General features: G+C 35.7%; 1 protein-coding gene across 2 annotated transcripts in view; it reads right to left on the minus strand.

Annotated features, from left to right (window-relative positions):
• ARID4B (AT-rich interaction domain 4B) overlaps positions 1-24,406 on the minus strand; it is an 88,255-nt gene extending 63,849 nt beyond the window's left edge. For both annotated transcript variants that reach the window (XM_018077377.1, XM_008920149.2), the window contains exon 1: positions 24,348-24,406. In XM_018077377.1, the coding sequence (XP_017932866.1) occupies positions 24,348-24,353 (6 nt within the window). In that variant the 5' untranslated portion in view covers positions 24,354-24,406. The remainder of the gene's footprint in view (positions 1-24,347) is intronic.
• Positions 24,407-24,453: the final 47 nt, after the last annotated feature.

Raw genomic sequence — 24,453 nt, forward strand, 5'->3', positions numbered from 1 at the left:
AATGGCTAGATGCCCACATCATAAAACAACCTACACATCTTCTGAATTTGGACATTTACATTGGTATTAATAGTTCTGGTCTTCCAAGTGTGAGGGAGGAAACACATGGACCTCTTCAGAGCACTATGGAATATACATTTTAGCATTACAATCTAAAATGGTAGCATCATGCTTTTACGTACATTTAAAGGCTGTTAAAGAAGTTGGTTTTCCAGCATTTTTTTTAACAGATTTATATATTTTTCCATCTATGTGGGATGAAATCATCCTCACCCGTCTTCTTTCAACTGTGCTGCATTACTATATTCAAATTCCTTTGTAAAGTCTGTCATGCCATACAGCAGCTGATAAAATTGCTTTACACTGTGCTTTGCCTATAAGCACGTCTAATACAGAGTGTGTGAATATATTATTTCTATCTCCTAATCTGTATTCCTCTGCACCACACACAGGATGTTCCAAGTAAACCACATGAAAACAAGATTAAGTATTCAATCTAGAAACACAGCAGACATGGTTACTAGGAAAGCCTGCAGGACTGCTTTCAGATTAATACACAAAGAGAAAACTGGGTCTATACCTTCCCTTTGTCTTTCACACATAGAGAGTTTGAAGAGCTGAGATTTCAGCTTGTATTAAACATCCAAAATTCAACATTTATCTACTCTACGAGACTCTTGAGTCAAGAAACTAGGGAAGCAATTTCAAGAAGCAAAAATCACCCCAACAATCCCACAACTACTGAAAAGAAAGGACTGGTTTTAGTTTTTAAATGAAAATTTCACATTTGTTTATTTTCAATAACCAAGGTTCAGAAAAAGCTCGTTAAAGATTCAAGACTCTCCCCCGACCCCGCCTGGTATCCACATTAATTACTGAGTTTAAAAAAGAAACATCATAAGACTCAACATCTGATTTTTTTTCTCATCCATATTAAGCAAGAGGAACAGCGGCAAAACTTTTTTTGCTACTGCCTATGGTATTTTGAAGTTATTTTTCCAAGGGACATGTTTTCTAATTGTTTGCCTATCGTCCATAATTCAAAATGGAAACACCCAGTTTGCAAGTGGAATCATCACACACATACTTGAATATTCCACCTACAGTCATCCCAGTCACACAAATCACTGGGAAAAACCACCAATAATACCCCACTACTTCAACCCAAACCCCAAACCAGATTTTTAAGTCATCTAATAAAGGTCAAAAATTCCCTTTCCATCCTGCAGAATTAGCAGCCACCTCAGTGTCATTCAAAGGTTTTCAGAAACTTTAGGGCAATGAAGGCTTGAAAAGATGCAATTTTGAAAAACAGCATCTTTTTTTTTACAGCAGAATCAATCTCTTAATAAACAAAATCACAGAGTGTAATTAAGAGGACAAGATTTTGCTTACAGCTCAACCTGCTGTCGTTTGAAAGACACTCAACTTTACAGTAATAGCAGATACTTTCAGGAAAAACTGTAATTGTAACACTTTAATATACTCAATTTGGCAGATAATAATTAGTTTATAGTTGATTTTAAATACATTTCTCATGTATTTTCAGAGCAGCAAAGATGAGAAACTTCTAAAACCTTTCTACAAATTGTATGTTACTGAGGCACACAACTCCTCAGAGACAAATGCAGTATCTGAAACAAAGACCGATGTCCAGAAGACAAAACCTCCTTAAAAAAAAGTAAATCTATTGGCCCATCATCCACCTCCCAGAAATGAGAACACTGCAACAGGAAACAGGAGGAATTTTTCTGTGAACTTGCAAACTACAAAATAGAATAAAAGGCAGTGATGTTTTTCACATGAAAAAGCTATTACATGAAAGCTCAAGAGTAAGAGTGTGCTTTGGGCAAATTTTCTTCTGGCTGAAAAAAAAATCAGATTTTGACTTGATACTTTGCTTTTGTTACTGTTGTGCAATTTCAGAGAAAGGTAAAACTCATAATTTTGAAATTTCTGAAGGAAAATGGTTCAATTTTATCAGTATTTGCCCACAAATAAAAATTACGGTAGAAAACATCCTGATCAAACCAAACATTTACAAGTTAAAAAGGGGGGGCGCTTCTTGTAATGAAAATTATTTCCAGTTTCAATTTAAAACCTACAGGAAGTTTCAAGTAACACCTCACTAATCTTGTAAGCAAACATTATACAGCTGTGGCAAAAAGTCATTCCCCTCAACCAAGCTGGAAGTTACCAGACAGATGTCTGGAAGCATTAAACCAACTTCTGACAGCTTTAGCCTTCTCTATAGGTGCAAAGCATATATTTTCTTTATTTCAAATTATTCTGTTAGATTGGTCCAATGCAAAGCTTATTTAAAGTTCTTAAAGACTTGAAAGGGTTCAAAAGCTGATTTTCCTCTTCAAATAAAAATGAGTTCTGTGGAAAGGATTTACAGGTTCTAAGATCATGAAGGACCAAGTGACCCAAAACAAGAGGTTCAATTTGGTACTCACGAGTAACACTTCTTTTATTTAATGTATCTGTATTAAATGCAAAATGGATTTTCATTATTTTTACTTATCTGTGTAAAGCTGAATTTTTATGGGACTAGTAATCCCATTCCCTTTTTTTTCCCAGAACTATGCTAAGTTGATGGATACAGAATTATAAAAATATTTTAACTCTACTCAGAACATGAGAAGTATTTAGAAGATTTTAAAAGTTACTCTATCCTAATAATTTCCAAAGAGCAAGTCAATTCTTCATCCAGAAATGTACCAAGTAGTGTTGTTTCCAAACATCTAAACTGTAATTACCTCATTTCCTATTTAAAATAGCAAATCCAGAAAGGTGACTATGCTTTAAAAGATTACAGCATTATTTTTTTCCCAACCCAACTGAATGAAACCCACTGAATTCTGATTCTGTTCCTAATTTGGTCACAGACTTGCTGCACCACGATGAGACCCAGCAGGCAGGTACCAATTCTCAATTCTGCAGAATGGGGCTAACGCACATCTAATTCAAAGGCAAGTGAGCATTTGATGTTTCTCTAGTACTTTCAGACCTAAGAATGGAAATCTGTATTCTTTCTATTGGTACAGCACATCTCTCTATACAATGTTTTATTTAATAAAAACACTCCAGAACTGCTGATCAAGCTCTCTAAAAATAACGCCAATTCCTTACTATTTCTTCTGTAGGTCTCTTGTTTTGTATTGCTGAAAGGCTACATGAAGATATTTTGAATGCCAGCTCCCACTGTTTATCCCTCTAAATATAAAATCTTTTTTGAAGTCAATTATTGCCATAGCTACCAGACTGCATTTTTTCCTGTAAGGTTTAACTAAATATTCAAACTATTCAACATAATAGTTTAGTACTGTAAAATGGTGCAACTTCATGAATGTCAGCCAGACTTTTTTTGTACATTTCAAGTAAAGTCTGACCATTAAGTTTCTACATATGTGCAGATAAAAAAGTAACACTTAATTTGAAATAAGAAGCTTTTTGAAAGAGAAGACTTCTCTTTTAGTCACAGATATTTGAAAGCCTTCTTTCACATTTCCTGTGTTTAGTGCAAGAACCAAAATTCATTCAAGTATGGAAAACTGTTAAGTGAAAAAAAAAAAGGAAGCAATAAATAACATGTTTGTTATTAGAGGATAAAATAACTTAGTAAAAAATATGTCCTTGATACCTGTTTTGCACTTGGAAATAAGGAATATATTAAACCTTTACATTAAAAAGTACTCTTTTTCCAACTAAAAGCTTTAGATAACACTTAGAGGCATTATTTAAATTATTAGGTCTGGAAAACTTGCCTCATATTTAAAAATGTGCCACAGTTCTGTCTAGAGATGCTGCTGTGTAAAACTTGGGATGTTTCAAAGCACTGAAAAGAATGATAGGATAATGATATGCTTGTCTTCCAAATGGATTGGAACAAAGATAATTTGATAGTTTAATCAAACAAACCAGTCCAGGCTGTTCCTGATCAAAATGGTGAAGAGACTAATATATGACTATGCAAAGTGTAAAAAATCAGTAGTCAATGAAATCTCAAGAGACCATACTGTTTTTAAGACAATTGTATAATTCTTTGGCAATATTTCTATTTCCAGTCTAAGACAGTTTAATTATTGTTTTCTGTTTAAGAAGTTAGTTCTACAGAAATTCAGAATAACAGTATACAGAACAGGAAAATCTATATGTGTGAAACAATTGTATTCTACAGCAAATCTATTCTAGGGAACTGATAATACTGGCATTTTGGTTGACAGAAGAATATAAATATTTTTAGATACTAAAACTGATACCAAGAACAGGAACAGTGAATAGTAATTAAAATCAGATAATTATGTAAAATGTTGGGGTTTTTTTCACTGAAATTGTGGCATATTAAGCTTCTGTTTATTATCATCTATTTTTAAAACTATTTTCTATTGTGTAAAACTTCAGACACAAATTCATGCCAAGTTGAAAAACTGAACCTTAAAAAAAAAAACCACCAAAAACTGAACAAAATCAACACCCGAAAAACCAAAACCTATAAATCATGACTCTCTTTTCTGCAAATACAAAAGAAAACATCTTATCTTGGTTTACTTCCATACTTTGTACAACACTTTCTAAACTTCTTATGAGGAAAGAAAAGCAGGGAGGTTGTTCCTAGGTTAGAACAGAAAGGGAAAGCTGAAGAGATGAGTTACTAATTCAAAATCCCCCAGCAGAATGAGATTTCTCAAACACTGACCCATGTCAATTCACTAACTAGCTATGATTTTCTTAGTCTTATATGTACTGATAAAATTATATTCCAAAATTCTAAGCATTTTAAGATTTTATTTTGTATATTTATATGAAATTGTAACTGTAGCTGATGTGTAACTTCATATAAAGTAGTTTTTAAAAATATTTTAAAATTATAACAAAATAACACATTGAATTATATAATCAGTCCGGTAAAAGAATCATGAGTAGCCTTTGAATTTTGTTTTTGCCACTGTTGCCAGCTAGGAGAACAATGAGGGAGTACCAAAAGTAATGCCCAACCAACACACAACTGTCAAACAATATGAAACAAAAAATCTAAATACAAAACAAACTGGAAAACTAGGATTTTTCTGATTGAGAATCGATCCCTCCCAGAAACACATTATTTAGTACATTAAGCACAACTGATCTGCACATCAAAGCTACGCAAAAATCGAAGCATTCAGGAAGTAAGAACGTGTGCACTTTGGTTCTTGAGACAAAATGAATCTGTAGCAGATCACCAACTGTACACAAGAGTCAACCAAAAGCATAGCAGTATATACTGGCTAACTTCATACAGTAACACAACAAATTTTAGACAGGAGAAAGGATTTTAACTCTGCCGTGCTTCTTCGACTGCTGCCTAGCAATTCACTGTAAAACTGCTGGCCAAGGACAAGACATTGAGAAAGAACTATGAAAATTAGTTTAGAAAATACCTACAAAGAGACTAAAATAACTTAATCTAACCATTTTATCAAATTACAATGGATGAGATTCCTGGGAAAAACAAACAAAAACTTAATTACACATAGAAGGTTATCAAGGCTGTTCCTCTCAGCAGGATCATTTTAGCTGTATTATTCGTAACAGATGCCTGTAATATCTATTCTTAAATTTAGAAGTGAATATTCCACACTCTCTGCAGTCCTTACAGGCTTTTCTATAATATCACATCTAAGCATTCCTTGCTATTGTTATTTCTTGTCTTATCAACACTGCATATAGAGAGCAGTGTACTTCTCCTTTGCAGCTTTCAAGAGATGCAACTCCTTAAAGCAATCCCATTTCTAAAAGAAAAAAACAAATTATGATGTAAATTTTACCTATAAGGCAAATATTTATATATATTTCTATTTACCTACAGGCCCTGAATTTCTAATTGCTCCTCTGGAGTTTCATTTAATGACCTCAGATGTTTCTTCTAGTTGGTGCCTAAAAACAGACACAGGTATGTCCTAATTAACTGCAAAAGAAGCAGACATAATTTCACACAATTTTCAAGTAATACCTTAACATTCCAGTATGACATTTGCCTTTTTGGCAGGAGTTTGACATTGCCTCATGTTCCACTTATTTTTTGGCTATTTTTCTAAGAACTGCCCCCTCAGGGGAGGAGGAAATAGCATGCAGCACGTTCCATTTTCAATAGGAGTGAGCTGTTAATGTGGCACGTGCCATACTATGAAACTCTAGCAAGTGAGTTGACTGTTGATGGCTCCCCAGTTCAGCCTGTTGGATGTCTTCAACCCCAGATGCTAAAACCTTGGATGAAAAGGCAGCTAGCACAAAGTTCTCAATTCCATGTACTGGGAGTCTTGGCTTATTGAATAAAGCACCAGTCTCACTCCTTCAGAGGATCTGGACTACTGCAAATCCATTACATGAACCACTTAAATGGAAATGAGATGCCTGAACAAGGTACTTGCAGATAGGTCCTGTGCTAACCATCCAACAGATTCTACTCTACTTCATAAAGTCCTCTCACCTGATTCTCTTTCTGCCCAAGAGGCAGACCATCCACTGCCACAGGCCTGCATTGTTTATAATACAAAGGAGACTCCCACAGTGCCATCACTCCCACTGAGAAGTATCACAAACACCCATAAGTTAGCTAGCTACAGTCCTTCACTGGATTTGGCCCATAGTGTCAAACTCAAGTACTCTTTCATGGCATAGGAAAGAAGCAACATTGCAAGGTTCTTTAATCTTATAATCTAGGGCATTAAAAATCCCATGGCTTCAGGATGAACAGAGCTTTTAGATTTAAAAAAGACAATATTAACATACCGTGTAACTAGATGCTTGAAGAGATCATAAGGATTGATACAAATATTCCATCTCTTCGAGGCTTTAAATCAACAATCTTACTAAATACACATTAAAAGTATGATCAAGCAAAGTTTGAGGTAGCCATTCAGACACCTAAATATGGCTACAGGTATACATGCTCAGATTCTGAATCAAGAAGGAACTCCCACAATTAAAACAAAATACTGTGATAAAGGCAACTACAGCAGGAAAGAATTCTAAAGAATTATCTCCATTTTTCAAAATTACGTGAATTGCCACATATACCAAATAGCCAGTGGAAGTGATCAGAAAAACCACTTGGCCAAAGAAATACCAGCTTTGCCACTTCTGATATGCACTGATGTGTGTCAAAACTCATTTTGCCACCCCCAGGCACTTGCATGATGTCTCAGACAGACAGGAAGTATGCACATGGTTTCGTCTCTGGTTAGAGCTCAACTTACTTACCGTACTAATTTTAAAAATACTCTGTACACAACTCCGCTCAGCAACAATCTGTTCACTTCTTTAGTTTTAAAAGCTCAACTGTTGCAGTCAGTCCTCACTTCCTCTCAACAAATTATGTAGGCCAAAGCCGGCTGCTTTGTCCTTATACTTATTGCTCTGAAATCCTGCAATCTTGTGGCTATTACAGCTGTGGGTTTTGTAGCCTCAAAGGCATCCCATTACAATGGATTAGAATTTCATAATGCATTTTTCTTAGTACTTACAAAAAACTGGTAACATAACTTGTAGTAAATACAGTCGCTTATTAGATTTCCGAAATGGCAATATCCATAATGCCACTCTCTGCAAAGGAACAGATGGAATAGGCCCTTTATTTAAATTCAGGATGGGAAGAAGAAAAATGAGGGCTAAAGAAAAAGGAATCTTATTTTAAGTGAGCAATTACTAACATATGCAGTTTCTGCTGTATTTGCAACCCAAAACACACAAGTACCTGTATAAGAATCAAAATATGAATGTTTTGCGTAGAACTGTGTGAGTTGACAAATGGCAAGAGGCAAAACATGACAACAGCCCAGAATGCTATAGAAACAGGAAACTTCTGAAAATAAAAGCGCTTTAAGACCTACCTACTACAAAAGCATATGGCTTCTTTATGCTTAGGAATCTATTAAAACAGAGCTGGTCTAAATGAAAGCCACATTCATTTATTTGTTTTTCCTGGTAACTTTGAGTGATCACCAGGATGCAGTTTTGATCATTATGCAAAATTAGAAAATCAGTCTAGTAAAACAGGTGGAACCTATTCACTCCTATAAGAATAAAGCCAGAAATACTAGGATAAATATTCAAAAATTTCTATCTACCTACAGAAAACAACAAAAAAAAAGTAGCCATCAAATATAAATCCAATAAAATAGGTTTAAGCAGTTAGAGTTGGTGACAGACACTACCTACTGCCAACAATAGTTCTTAATTTCTGAAACTACAGAAGGTAGGGGGAGGTGTGTGCTGATAGATGCTCACCACCACAGTTATGCAGATGGTGTGCTCTTTCATATTTCTTTTGTGAGTTGAATTAACAACTCAGGAGTGTAAAAGGGGAAGGCTTTGGCCCTCCAAACTCAAGCCTACATGAATGATGCCTCTCTCCCTGTCCATCGTCCCTTTTGCATCTGTTCTGATACACCTTTGGTTATGAGCTAAAGTGATTCAACTCACCAATTCAACACATAGCTACTTGTTTCTGTTACTTTTGCTAAACTAATTTTCTTTCACTGTAGTAAGTTGTATCGTTTCACTTTAAGATCATACATCAGAGTTAACAAAGTAGAAGAGGATAAATCAATGGGTCAACTGGCAGCCTGCTTCGAACTACAACATGAAGTAGCACTCCATAATAATTTAGAATTTAAGGTTCTTGCAAAAAACCCCACAGAAATCTCAACTTAGGAAAAAAATCCTCTTCTTTTCGCCACAATTTCATATCTTTGTGTGATAGCATTTTCTATATTTACCTTTTCATTGCACACTCTAGATCTCTAAGTTCTTTTTTTTCCAAATTCCAAAATCCAGCTTCACCCTAGCTGGATGAAGGTGACGTTTACCATGCTATTTTTTTTTTTTAATGAATTGGTAGCCAAGCTAACTGTCTCTTCAAATGATCTTGGTGTCAAACAAACAGCTTTCAGTCAAACATCTCCACTAAATCCCTGAAGTGGCTTTAAACTGGCTGAAAGCACTTCAGCACTGGCATATATGCAAGGTCAAACACAAGTTTGTATTCAAAGTCTAATCTACTTGGATAGCACTCAGAAAACCAGTTTATGTTAAGTTTTATATCCAGCCCACATTATTTGCAAACAAAGCAGGTATTAGTGATTTAACTGAGCATTCTGTAGGAATAGACTGTTGATTTTTATAGCAATCTAGCAAAGCACCATCACCACTAGGTGTTTTTGTAAAATAAGAAGTTCAGTTGTAAACTGAGAACTAATTTCAAGATTAATTTCAAAAAATTCAGGATTTCCCACAAAACAGACCCTTTACTTAATTCAATTTATAAATGGGATCAGTCCTCTCAAAAAATAACAGTTTGGTTTGACAGTCCAGAAAATGTGACATTTAATGACTGGACTACAGAAAATTTGCACCAAGATGATGACCCAGTGTTGAAACAGTCTTTAAAAGGCCTTCAAGGAGCAGAGATCTATAGTAGAACAAGAAAACTATCCAAAACTATACAGCTGATTGCTCCCAAGAAGTCACTGCTTTGCACACGGAAGGATAAGCCTTAACGCCATTGAGTTAAACAGCAATGGCAGACACTAAGCACATTTGAATCCAGAAAAACCTTCTTTCAGGTTATACCATACTGGCAAAGAGATCAAAATATGAGAAAACATATTCTTTCAGTGGTCTTATGGTCTTGCATGGATTTAACCTGGGAATCCCATTAGCACCGTCTGACACAGCACATGCACTCACTGATTCACTACAGTTACAGGAATCTGAATATGCAGACTTTCTCCCCCCTTACAGAGCCTGAAATTCCTATTAAAAATCAACTAAAGAAAGGTTAAATATAACTACAAAGGTAATTTCAGTCAATTACACCTCTGGCATCTAGTTTTTTTTGATAAATTCAGACTTGGTGGAGATACAGTCAGTTAAGTTCCCATTTCAGACTATATTAAATTAAAGCATATATATAAAAGGCATCTTACCTACAGAAGAAAGTTCTATTCTCTCCCCCAATTTGCCTTTTGCTTTTTTCCTGGCTTTTCTGAACAGGTTGTTCTGACAAAATGTAAGGCTGAGACTCACTAAGATACAAGTACAAGTAACAGAATCTGAAGATGCAGTTCAGAACAGTCAAACCAGGCTCTCCTTTGCTTTCCAGTAACTTGCTGTGCAGAAATATCCTTAAATTTCTCCGCTGGCTTCAGGAGATTTAGCAGGCACAGACCAACAGTCTGTCTTCCTTTCTAGCTCAGTGCCAGCAATAACTTTTAAGACTCTCATTTTGCAAACTAGCCAAACTCAAACATTTTTCATTTGGTTTGGGTTTTGGATGATGTTTGAATTCAACTACATTCAACATTAATCCCTAGACTTTTCCTGAGGCTTTAGTGTAAGCCAATCCTTATTTGGAACATTTTGACAGATCTTCACTTCTGCTCTAAACTAGCCAGTTATCTCTCACCACTAACCTGCTACACTATTCTTTAGTCTCCAGGGGAAAATATTACACAAGAGCTAACAAAACACATCTCATTTGGATAAAACAACTAACACACTAAGAGTGCAGTATTTTGGCTTAGAAATAGTGAGCTCTTATATCTGGCTTTCTGGGAATTCCCTATGCAGCAATTACGCATTTGAAACATCTAACAGAATGGAATTGGAATGAAATTCAAAGGCAAGCTAGCCAACAAACAGAACCTTTTAAATAACTGTAGGTAATTTCTAGATATTAAAATATATGCATATGTGCTTGAGAGGGTGTGTGTATATGTGTTAACTTGATCACTATTACTTTTGCCGCATAAACTTCTGAAAGTAGAAATTACAAGAATTTTCCTTTACAGGTATATCTATACTGGTCTCTTTGCAATGTTTTGGCATGATACATTTTAGATATCTTTGTCAATGTGCTGCAAATTACCCTTTTCTATGTTTTGCACTTTTACACTTAGCAAATATTCATTTTTCTCTCCAAGATGCCTGTGAAGAAGATTCTTCTTCCTCATAAACAATTATTTAACATTATATTAGTGGAGATACAAATAGCATACAATAACTATACACATGCAAAACATCAGTAGTACCTTAGGCTTAGATCAGCAGAGGCTATATTTTTATAGCATCTGGAGTACAGTCTTACAGTCTTTGAACTGCCTGTAAATTTACTACAATAAAAATATCTTTCTCTTACAGAGATATGTAGCTCTATCTTTACAGAAAGATATTACATCTTTTGAAACAGTGAAACAATTCTTCAGCTTCTTCTCCCAGTAAATAAAAAGGGAAAGGGAAAATCCCCATAAAATTGAAAGTACCTGCAACTTACACCTGCAAGGTGTAAAGAAAAAGGGGACTATGTATATGCAAATAAATATAATTACAAAAGATGAGTTGCATTAGACAAAGTTTTTCAATGTTCTGATTTTCCCCTAATATTCTAATGGAGCTATAGGTCCCTGAATAAAGAACAGTTTGTTTAATTATGTCTCCAAATCTCCTTAGAAACAGGCTACAGAACCCACAGTACTGCATTAAAGACAACGATAAGGCAGCTTCTGGAGACAAACACAAGCAAAGTTAAAGAGAAGCAAAGTATTAGCCTCACTATACACACATTTGCACTATGTAGAAGCATCCAAGCAGCAGAGAAACTGATTCAAATTAAGTTTAGTCTGCCACTACTATACAATGGTTGGTTAAGACTACAGAAAGCTCCCAGTCAAGAAGAGCAGACAGCAGACTGGTTAAGATTGTAGCTATATAATAAATTATAACCACATAACTAATTATCTGAGCCTGGAAGAGGAAAAAAACACCATTTTTTTCTGTTAAACCTCCTCATGTTTCTTACCAGCACCTATTGGGCCACTGCTGTCATGTAAGATAACCACGGCTTTGCAGAACATAGACGTCTTACTTAAGCTGGACACTGGTTAGCTAGGGCAGCACAGAAATTAGTACTGCAAATTATTTACCTGAGAAAACTACAGTAATTTATAGCTTATGCTGACGAGCAGACTACTTCCATACTGGCACAAGTATCTCTGCACAACAATGCACTGGAAACTTCCCAAGCAGCAAATAAGTGAAACTGAAATTATCCCAACAAAAATCACAATGCTGCTTTCCCAAATCACAGCAAAAATCAACTTCAAATCACCTCAAATCAACTTCTGGTTGAACTGCTATGGGTGATGTTAAATTTAAAGAGCCTTGCTGTGGCAGAATACACTACTGAATAAATTCTGTTTTCACTAATGCAATCTTCTTCCAGAAAAATATAAACATTATTTTCCACAGTACACTTTTCTTTCAAATGGACAGTTCCTCAAACTATTAAGTAAATTGTAAATCCTCTCCCCATTGCCCGAGTTGTGAAAAAACAACTTATTTCTACATCCCACTTCCCCCAGATTAATATAAATAAATGCCAGGACAATGTCTTCTGAAGGAAGACATCCATAATTCAGTACAATTGTACATGGAGTAAAAAAAAAAAAAGTCAGGACTGAAACTTCAAGTCCACAGTTTTTATTTTTTGCCTTATTTAATCATAAAAACTATGGTGTTCCTATAAGAATATGCTTCTGTGAGGTAGTTTTACAACTTTCCTAACTTGTAGGAACAAGAGTGTAGAAATCTAAAAAAGCGCACATGCAAACTCTTCTCCCATCTCAGCGCATTTTCAGAGAATACTACTGACCAAATATTCCTGCGTGGTCAGTAGCTAGGGTATTATAAGAAACTTGATAATTTCTCTTTTTTATTCCTCTCCACAACAACATTAATCTTGCAGAGTTGTTCTCTACCTATATGTAAGAGTTCAGTATTTAAGTCTGAGGTTTGTGAAAGGAGTTTTGGGGAAAAAAGGCTAAATGTAATCAATGTGGCAACTATTCAAAACAAGAGATGCAAGCTTTTCTGTTCAACTAAGTTCTACTATTTGAAAACCCTTTTGAAAATTTTCCATCAGAAAATACTCGTAGCAAACCAAGCATGCAAGCATTAAAAGTAAAACAGTTATTAAGAAAACAGAAAAACCCAGTTGAAGACAAGTTTAGAGGAGATTTGTCAAGTGCTACATAATTATGAAGATATATGTTACACAAAAAGTAGAAGTGCCACTGTAGTAATATAAGCAATAAGAATATATAAACAGTTAGTATTCAGCTAGGTTACTTTTCAGAATTTAAGGAATTAAAGGACCTAAACTACTTGTTTCATACCTTTTATTCAATTTAACTACCCAGAATACTTCAGTGTCTTTGGCTACTCAATGCTGCACCTGTTTCTAAAACATCTTCAGCTGGCTTAAACTGTGACTAATAGCAGCCATTTCCAGAGAGTGGCTATTTAAAGAAAGATCCTTGCTCTGATTCGATAAAACTCTTCAATATATTAAAGAACAGGAATAAAATTTTTGAAGTTGTATAGGTGATATAAGAGTCTGTTCACTGCTTTCAAGTGTGCTGAAGCTATTATGTAAAGCCTGTTTTTTTTCTTAAAAGTCTTTAAGCCTCTTATACTAAAACCTTCATTTTTTTAGCCTCTTTTCAAAAAGTAACATTTAGGATTACCAAAGTGAAAGAGAAAAATTCTATCTTAAGTTTTACTTGATAGTCTTTTCTATGTCAACAATTCTGCTGTTACTTTCCACATTAAACCCTGTTCTGTTCTCAAAAACTGAACAAGAGGCACTGTAAGAGGTCCTCGGTTCCAAAGTTAATGCTGCATTCTTACAATGCCTATCAATAAAATATCAGTGTCTCCATCAAATCAGCATCTTACAGTATGAACTTCATATGTCAATGAAATTCTAATTCATTACATGTTTATGATCAATGTTTTCTCCCTAAGCCTAAGAAGGTAATTGAAGAGGAATTCTGAAATACATAGCTTAAAGGATAAACCTAATCTTCCAATATGACCGTATGACTAATCAGCCCACTGTAATGTTTGCTTTCACAGAAATATTGTGCATCACCACTGCTAAAAGAGGAACACACAGTTAAGGCACGCTGGCCTTTCTTAGCAACTGATGTGTGCCCACACACTCATGTACTTGGCTGGAATGTTGTTTCAGTGGACACAAAAGCTGTATTAAGAGAAACTACCAGATAAAAGAAAAGAAGCTGCAGTTCCTTTAAGACTAAGAAGTTTTCTTGTAAACACAAGTCCAATTTGCAGATCACATTAAAGTATTGCAGTGTATTTTTTTCCATCCCAAATTCAACTCTGGGCAAGCACAGTAAGGATAACCCGCTACAGCAGTAAGATAGCAAAGTTCTGAAATTGTATCTGGATTTGTCTGGAATCAAGTACCTGAAGTTTACCATTTTCTTTTTGTTTGTTTGTTTTAATATATACATATTTCTAGGAAGATCAAAATTTGCTTCCTCAAAATTCCGGCTAAGTAAATACAATATACCTAACTAGAGAAACTTGATCAGCTTAAGTATCATGAATGATTTTTATTCCACATAATAGAAGCTATGTTTGATATTTACTGTCAGACCATAATTAAGATTTTGTTACACCAATTCAAATGTTCCAAGAAGTGCTGTTGCACAGTAAGTTACTCCTGTTAGAAACAGGCAGATTGTTCTCTATTTCAATACAAAACAGAGTGAGTATAATTTTACTGATCTGAAATCAGTACTACTGGAGATAAAAATAAAAGCATTCCACTAATTTAAAACTGACCTACTACCACTTGAGTTGCTATCTAGATGCTACCAACAGCATGCACATTACCAGTGAAAAAAGTTTGTCATAGCAGGACATACACCTATCTCTCTCTGACTGATATATTATTAATATTATGCTGTCATCAAATGAGAATTTCTCTTACTATACAGAATATAACAAAAGCAGCTCATTCAGTTTACTTGCATGTAGAAACCTAAATAACCCTACACTTCTAAGTGTATCTATAAATATGTATTTTGTATTATGTAAAATGTATGAAATAGAATTTTTTTTTTAATACAGTGAAATATGTTTAACTCATCAATCCAATTTTGCCTCCCATCAGACAAAGTAAAGTGAAATCAGAATATCAGCTCAACAGCCAAAGAATTACTAACAAAGAAAAACTGAATTGCTGCAGACAGACATCTAATATATATATTAACACTTTCTGGAACTTCATGACAAATTATTCCAGAGAACACACTTGGCGGCAGCCTTAGCAACCCAACTCTAAAATGGATCAAGAATACCAAGATATATTTGAAGTGTGACTCTTGGCTGGTTTCAGTCCACATATCCAATACTGTACATCGTCAGGTGGCATAATGTTTTGTGCTACTCGATTTTTAGGAATGTAAAAACTGCACTAGTAATCTGTGAGTAAAGGAATGAATCCAAGCTTTAATGCCCTTTAAATTGTCCAACATTGCAGGAAAATAGGCATGAAATTCTGCAAAGATGACAAAGACACTACGCAGTTACCCAAATCATGTTCTACATGTAAATGTATGTGGATTGTCATTTTAAAGTTCTGGAAGAGCACCTCAGAATGAATTTGCATTTAAAAAATGGAAATGACTCAAAGCTGAATTACAGTCTCCATTTTTGTCTCTGTTCCAGGCAACAAGGTATTGGTACATATCATACTCTAATCTTCAAACAATAGTGCAGTCTTACTTATGCTTAAGTATTTCACTGTCTCCCTTGATGCACATCTAGCAGGACAACCTTCTAAAGAAATTGAAGTGGAAATTTATAAAACTATTACTGTGTTTTCAGAAATGCATTTATATTTATGGAAGTACAAAGCTTAAGAATTATATATATTTTATTTCTAAGTTTAGTGATATAATTTGAGGTAACATTCATTTAAGATTACAGCAACATCTATCTATCAATAAGCAGAGCAGTAAAATAAGTTAAAAAGTGAAACCACATATTCCATTACAAATTCCTGAATTCTGGAATGCTGGTATAACATGTGCTCGTTTCCAAAATGTCTCAACTTATTATTTCTCCCAGGAAAAGAAGTTACATCAACCTAAGTGTCACAGCATTAACAAAAAGATTAAGCTAACACTTAAACACTCATACAGGATATTGGAAAGTCTATCTTCCACCATTCTAAATTAATTTAAAGTATTCTTTGTGATTCTCAGAAGAATGTATTCCACATTTATTTTTAAGAAAACATGAAGTGGACTGTTTTAAATGTAAAAACAAGAGATTTAGCACTTGCAATCTGCTGTTGAGAGGATAGCTGAAAGTAGGAAGGAAAAAAAATTATCACAGTGGATCAGATTGCCCTGTCACAAATTGAAACACTTTTTTCAGATCAGAAGAGAATGTGAAAAAACAGACAAATTACTCCCTACTACATTATTTACTACTAGGTGAAGCCTTGGATATGAATTTTGCTGAAGTCAAATCCCATCTCCCAAATTCCATTTAGAAGGATTGTGTAAACAATGAAGAATAATAAATTAGAAGGGCATCTAAGGGGGAAGGTATCACATATAAAAGCTCAGTGAGAACCCAAGTTCTTGGAAAGTAAGATAACACACGTCCTCCAAATTTTTGCATTAAGTTCCTGGTAATAAGCAGAAAATGCCATACCCCTCACTCTACCATCTCCAACTGGCATTAACATCCAGCTGTCACCAAGTCTCCACTCGTCTACCCATAAATATATGGGACTTACTAATGTACACCAAAAAAAAATGAAAAAAAAAAAAATCAGAAGTTTGACTTCTATTCCCTTCAATTTTCTTATCAAAGAAAGAGTGATAATTTATCCCCAAATTATCATTCCCTATTGTTTTAATCTGGAATCAGCATAGCACAATTGCTTACATCTTCCACCCATTGGTAAAAATACCTATTGTCAGAACATATTATTAACATAAGTATTAGTTACATGAAGATTGTCATCTTTACATGATAGGAATCTAATATCTATAAATATTTTTCTGCAGAAAATGATAATACCAACAGTTTCTCTACTTTAGGGAGAAAGAGACACAATTGCTATTAATGGCATTCTTTCCAAATACTGAATAAGAACCTGGGGGAGGAGAAGAAGCAGAACGAAGAAGCAAAGCTTATATTGGCCTCTTTTGTCTGATACCATCTCTTCTTTAAAACCTCTTCATCTTTTGGAATTATGTTTACCATATCAAAAATTAAATTTTATTCATCACCTTCAAGGTACGGCTTCAATTCCATTTAATCTTTTCACTCAACACCTTCTACAAAACATGGACTTTGAACCTATAGAGAAGTCCAGCATTCTAGCTAGCAAGCAAGCATAGAAAAACCCCTATGGCAGTTCCACCTGCAGAGAGTTTACAAAGTGTTTAGCCTGTAAACTGCTACCTTGGCAGAGGGATGGGGAGGAATGTGTGTTCACAAGCAGTTTAAACCAATCCGAATCAGTCTCCATGCACTACTGTTTTTATATCCTTCCTTCCTCTTGCCAGGGATCAGCCAGGACAGGGACTGACTGCAACTGAAGAGTAGATGTATCTGATTGTTCTTAATTTTAGTTTAGTTGCATGTACTATGGGACCACAAAAATGGACTGCTAGAACAAAAGAGAAGAATAAACAGCCAGGAGTGGAAGAAGGACACAAGACTGCCTTCTTCCATGACCATACAAGCTTAATTTGACAACCTACTTATGAAACCAAATCCTTTGCTATTGGTTGTTGGGGGACAAACCAACAGATTAAACAATGAGAAGAACAGTGTTGTTCACCAGTTAGTCCAGTCTGGGTGATCTGCTCTGCAACAGAGCTCTACAGATGTTTGCACTCACCCTTAGCTTACATGACAGCTGATGAATGCTGTCTCTATATAGGTACTCCTTAAGGTGATCTGTGGGGAATCTCGGCTAGACCGAGACCCCTAATATAGAACGAAAAGCTGACTGAGAATAGAGGGCCTGGTCCTGACAACATGCACCCTGAGGAGAAAAACATCAGGAGAACAAGAACACTGTCTCGTGAGAACAAGGACACTGTTCCGATGAGAACAGAGACTTATTTTGAACAGAGTGACTGAGAAAAATATAAACACTGAAGGAAAAACAAGGACAGATGTGCAAAGATGTTATGAGAAAGTGAGACTAAGAGAATCTACCTATTAGCTGTAAGAATTATAATTTGTGTACTTGAACTGACCTATGCATAAAGAGCTGTATTTAAAGAACTGTAGACTGCAGTTTGGGGCGGCAGTTTTGATTTCCAATAAACTTTCCTGCTGAATGTTATGTGTCCCAGTCCGTTCCAAACACAACAGTGATCTGCACAAGTCACCATCAAAGACTACATAATTTGGGAGTTCTGAATGCTAAAAAGTCTCTTCTTTGGCATACTACCCTCTTAACTTGAGAGCATATTCAGGCTCAAAGACAACAGCAATGGGAGCAAGTAACTTCAGGTTAACTGGAGATACTACTGCTATTGCTCACAGTAAGGAAAATGCCTTCTCATAGCTCAGCGCAATGTTTCTGCTTAGCTCATATGAAAATCTTCTTCATAGTGTTCCCAACAAGCTCAGGAACCCCCAAAATAGTGCTCCCTATTCAATTAATTAATAAACACTCACTCAGGAAGTCAGTGTCATACAGTGGTCACACACAATGCAGGCAAGTCACCTCAGTCCTAGTTTCCTACAGGTAACTCAGCAACACCCTCCACCACCCTGCTCTGACATTCTCACAGCTGGCTTTCCAGAGCTTGCTTACTAACTGTTCTTGTTAAACAGGTCATGACTGCTTTATAATCTGCCAGAAAAAAAAATACAATAGTGCTTTATTAATTTCTCCTCTAGTTCAAACCAATCTTCAGAAGGAAAATAGATGTCTTGTCAAGCATAGAATATCAAAGTGGCTTGCTGACTTTTCCATACTTGAATTCCTTGAAATATCCTCTCATCTGGTCACCCTATGTGAACAGAAAAAAAAAGAACAAAAAACCCAACTACCCAGATTTATGACTTTCCATCAAAACCTTTTAAAATAATTATTCTAACACACATTAAATCACTAACATTTAGTTTATGCATACGGCTAAACAATTTTCCTTAGTTCCCTGGAGGCCTTTTGAAGTCTTCTAGAAGTCTTTAAAAATCCATTCCATGCACATATCCAAGCAAATATCCAGGAGGTAGTGGTAAGCACAGTAACTGGACAACACTAGAAGTGCTAAATAGAAAAGGCAGAAAAGTGGTATTTGTTACTGAAACATATTAACTAAAAAGCAAGCAGCTGTACAATCCCTGACTTACGAACATTTCTCAACTGTGACCTGAATCACTTTAAGGCAAAAACAGTTCAAGATCTGTATTTTTCAGCTTTGTACATTTCAGTAAAAACAGCTGAAGTGCCTATTATAGTAAGTAGAAATGCAAAGAATCTATTGTTGCATTTCACAACAGGTAGTGAACAGAAAGTAGGTTAACTACTTTCAAGTAAGTATGAACTGATAAATAATCTAGCATTTGGGTAGCTGAGTATCACATTAGGGTGCCAAGTAAATTTAAGCTCCGGGTTTTTCTATAAATTTTTTTGTCTTTTTCAAATGAAGACACCTGCCTTTTATTCTTCAGCCTATTATAAAAGTGTATGTTTCTAAGCAAGATGTGTGTATCTGTAGGATTTAAACAAAAATTTGAAACCGATTTGTGACAACAGTATCATTTCCACCTGTCTCACAGTTAGCCCTTATTTTTCAGTTTACACAACCAGCAAAGCATTCACATTAAGTATCTGCTAGTAACTGTAAAGCTTAGTATCTCAAAACCATCGCATTTTGTTTCAAAAGACTTTTCAACTACAGTGCAGAATTTCTTTGAAAACAGACACGTAATGTGTACCACAGTGTGCTTCTGCACTGCAAGTATACCATACTTGTTTTGGATTACAAAGTGAAATGAATAACCATCTCAAAGTGTTCTAGTAAAGCTATGCACATTCTTAATCTAGCATTTTTCTTAATAGAGTATGTTGATACAATGGTTATGCTGCCATGAGAGCATTGATCCAAAAAGCCTTCACCAACTGTAAAGATAATAATGCAGGCAATTTGACTGTTTTAATGCTCATAGTTTATTACGACTTCAGTCTTCTTAGTCTTTTCAGTCTTCAGCCTTTTTTCCACTACATGGTCTAATTAACTTTGAGTCCTTATCAGCCAATAAACTATTCAACAGCCACATATTACACATACAGATTTAAGTTCAAGACTTCCATGCTGTTTAGCCACTGTAAAATATACAAAGATTGGCATTTAAAAGTGCAGACAACTAATTTCAAAATAACATAGAGTATTCCAACGTGACTTGTAATTGCTGAGTGCAAGTGGTGTTTGCTTTCCTTTCTACATAATTATGCAAGCATGAGGAAGTCAATAACTGCCTCTGATCACTTGTTCCAACTGGAACATCAGGAAAGAACTTAAGAAAATCATTTTTCATAATGCAAAAGCAAGTTACAGGGGAAAACCACCTCCTAAGACTTACCTGTTTTCCTGCCTCCCTCACAAAAATGAGGTATTCTTCCTTTATAAATCTCCATTTCTGCTGTAATTCAAATAATTAAGCAAAAAAGTAAAAGGTCACTACATTCCATGACTGGTTTCCTGCCTGCATAAGAGCAACTTTCAATTGATTTGTGCTTGAAGTTGGAAATTAGTGCCTGAAAAGTTTACTAGATATTTCACTTTTGTCCTCTGCCATACTGGCACAGAATATGAGCAACGGTCTGGCAGCTTTAAGGGAAAGCAGCTAAAAGCAGCTACAGCATCAGTGTGCACCGATGATCTCTGTGGATAGGTGGAGAGGTCACTAGGAGAGACTACTGGAAACAAAAAGTAAATTCAGGATCAAATCAAACCAAACCAAACAATCTACCAGAAACTGTACACACAGCTTCCTTAATTTGTTAATATGGCAGCTTTGAGCAAGCACTCAGGAACATCTAGGGATACCAAGCAGAAATGCCTACAACCATTAAATATTTCATATTTTACAGACTGAAAAACATTAACATGCAAATAGCATCAAAACATTTAAACAATCATTTCAGATCTCTTAATTCATAGAGCATTGCTGTAGCTTCTGGGACCATCCACTATTTTGATCTCCAGATAGCAGTGAGCTTTTTACTATAGTGGGCATATTACCTTCACTCACATATTTAAATGCTGTGATACATATTAAACATCTCAGGAGCATTTGCAATAGTTCTTACTACACATCATTGGTGAAATCAAGCTAGTGTTTGTTTCTTTCTTTAAAGGAAGAGACACTGCCTTCCTGACTTTTGGGAAAAAGATAGAAACAAGCTATAATAATGTTTTTATACATATCGCTATCTACTTAGTAAGTAGTAATTTGATGGCATGTAATTAGTTTTTAAATCAAACAGATTCTACATGCTTCTGAAGCATACTTAATGCAAAAAGATCTTAAGCAAAAGGTGCCTAAATTAAACAACTTCACTACAACATGCAAGCAAACCCTGCATTATCTACACAACAGTATTCAACATAGGAAAAAGCCTAATTTAGCAGAACTCACAATAACAAGCACAATTATAATAAGACTTGAATACTTCTTGGAAGACATATTTCAAGGGTGCTTAGAAGTGGTCTTTGCGGTCCACAGGAGGACTACTTAATAGTCTAAGGTTACTAGTTTATACAAGGGACTTTATTTCCTTGGACTCAGTTGGGTTATTACAAGGAGAACAATTATGCCAACAGCTTTGGAGCTGGTAATCTCTCAGCAGGCAGCACACCTCTCTTGTCTCAAAGGGTTCCAAAATGCAAGAGCATGAGTAACTTACAGTTTTCTAACAACACAACTTGGTGCTCTTCCTAAATATACCTCACTGTTTTACAGAGAATGATAAACATTCTATCCATACTACATAGGTGGAAAAAGTCACTAAAGCTAAATGAGTTGTTCAAGTTCACCTGAAGAGACTAAGATACTAACAAGGAATCCAGTTCTAATGCTCTATGCACCACAATACACAACCCTCTGCACCTGAAAAAATGATCAAGGCATAAATGAAAACAGAGGCCTCAATCGTGCAGTCAGCAGCAAGTCTGCAGTCAGCAGACTCAAAGCAAGACTAGGCCTAAAAGCATTAAATCCTCTACATGCTGAAGTGTCCTTGAGGCACACTCTTTCGATAACTTATAAAACAAATGCACAGAAGTATGCGGTCATATTTAAACAGTATCTTGATCTAGTACAGTACAGTCAATGTTACCTTGTAGTGATACAAACAGAAAGCTCGTAATTCTCTTAAGCGCTCCTCCTTACTGCTTCTTATTGGACTAACTTATATCCTTGTAAGCTTAACTAATACATTACAAATTGAAGCCAGCCAGAAAGACTGATACACCGTATTACAGTCTTGGTTAGACTGTTGAATCTTAGAAATTTCTTTTGAGCCACAATTCTGTTAAGTTTCACTGTAGTAACTAAAGCTTCAAGGTAATGACTTACAGATTAACCTCCCTTAAAGTGACATGGCACAGTAAATAAGTACTGGGAGTTATCTCAAGCAAATGTATATTTAACACTATATATACACAAATTGCAAAAACTACAGACTTAAACTTAGCACTTGAACACTTAACAGAAGTCATCCTGATTTTAAAAATAAACATGCAACAGTAGCACAAAACTTACTGAAAAATAAGTAAACTTTTTTTAATATGGCTCTTTCTAACAGGTTTCTGTTTGCTACTTTAATCATCTGTTGTACATTCAATTCAGCTTGAAGTAGATCTATATCACTATTTCACAGAACACTTTGTGTTCCACTTGTGATCTGACCTCCTCATGCTCCCTACTGTCTACGTACATATTAATATGTCTCTAAAACCACAGTATCTGAACCTAATCTCCATGGTAACTGTAAGATTTGTTTACATGGAAAAAGTATATTAGAAATGTATGTAAATTTAACTCTCATTTAAATAAGTGGTTTTTTCCTTCTGCGGGAAAAAAGATCCTTATACTGCCTCCTATTTATCTTGCTTCCATCTCCTGCATCCCCATCAAGCATTAAGCCACATTTGGAAAGCTCCCTATCATACAACCTCAATGGCCTGTTGTTGTAAATTCACAGTTTACTTTCCATAAGGCGGACATGCAGTATTTTAGATCTTAGCATTGTTAAAGAAAGATCATAGGGAGGGCAATTAAAACATAATTTTTTAAAAATACTATCACAAAGTCACAAAAGTAAAAAAAACATGCTAAACCTTTAACAGCTATACAGAAAGACTCTGCTGCTCAGCAACTCAGATCAATCTAGAAATTAAAAGAGTTTCTATCATTTACCATTTCCAGCAGTGAATATAGTAAGAGGTACACATTTTATGTAATACTCATTCATAGACAGTACGCACAACTCTGATAGTGCAAGACCCCACAAGAGACTTCTCTTTTTTATTAATAAATACCAAAGAATTGATGTACCACAGGTTTGTAACAATTGTCTTTTATAAGATTTACGGTATTTTGAAATGAGATTTACTGCTGCCCAGCAGGACCGGGAGCTGAATTACACAGGGGTCATGGTAACATAAATGGCAGTTTGAGCGAGACATATCAGCAAAATGATAAAGAACCCCTAACAAACCCAGCTGCTAAAAACTACACAGGTCTTTGCCACACACAGAAATCGTTCTATTCCACCGATACGATTTATTTTCCTATAAAACTTGCATAATATATTGAACATAAATAGTCTAGAAAGGTCTCAGAGAAGAAAAATGCACGACAGTGAGGTATGTGAATACTATGCAGCACCAAGAGGAAAATTAGAACCTGTTTGAAAATCTTTCCGCACCTTACAACAATCATTTCACTGCAGAGAATCTCTTACAAGCACCCTCCCTGATAACATCCATAAGATTATCCATTCAACAAAACTGCTATTAACGAACAGAAAGTAAGTAAATCTACCCTCTATTCAAGTAAACACCGCTGAAGAGCCAGCATTTTCCCCGCAATGTTACTTTCTCGAGCAGGGTGACTGTCCCCTGCTTCTCCAGATGAAGCAAGCTCAGCCTAGGCAGCCATGTCCTTATTCTCCTACAATGTTTCTGTAGGAGAACAACCTGCTCAGGGAACTTACAGTTTCCCCCCAGCATAACGCGGTGGAGCAAAGCCTGCCCCACCATCAGCGAAGGAGCCAAGGCACCGAAACACGGCAGTGGGGGCGAAGCAGCCCGCAGTCTGGATCCGCACCAGCACTGAGCCTCGCACCGGGGTCGGGACAGATGGACTGATAGATAGGATAGCACTGCCCCATGCAACCCTCCTTTCTCTCCTCCCAGACACACAAACGAGCGTTTTACCTTCATGATGAGCTCAGGCTGCGGTAAAAGCCTCGATCGTGGCTGAGCGGCCGAGGCTGGACCTGGAATTTAAAACAAAGCGCTAAGGCACCGCACTAGCCGCTCG

The sequence above is a fragment of the Manacus vitellinus genome, unplaced genomic scaffold (assembly GCF_001715985.3).
Source record: "Manacus vitellinus isolate BGI_N305 unplaced genomic scaffold, ASM171598v3 scaffold_37_pilon, whole genome shotgun sequence".
NCBI lineage: Eukaryota > Metazoa > Chordata > Aves > Passeriformes > Pipridae > Manacus > Manacus vitellinus.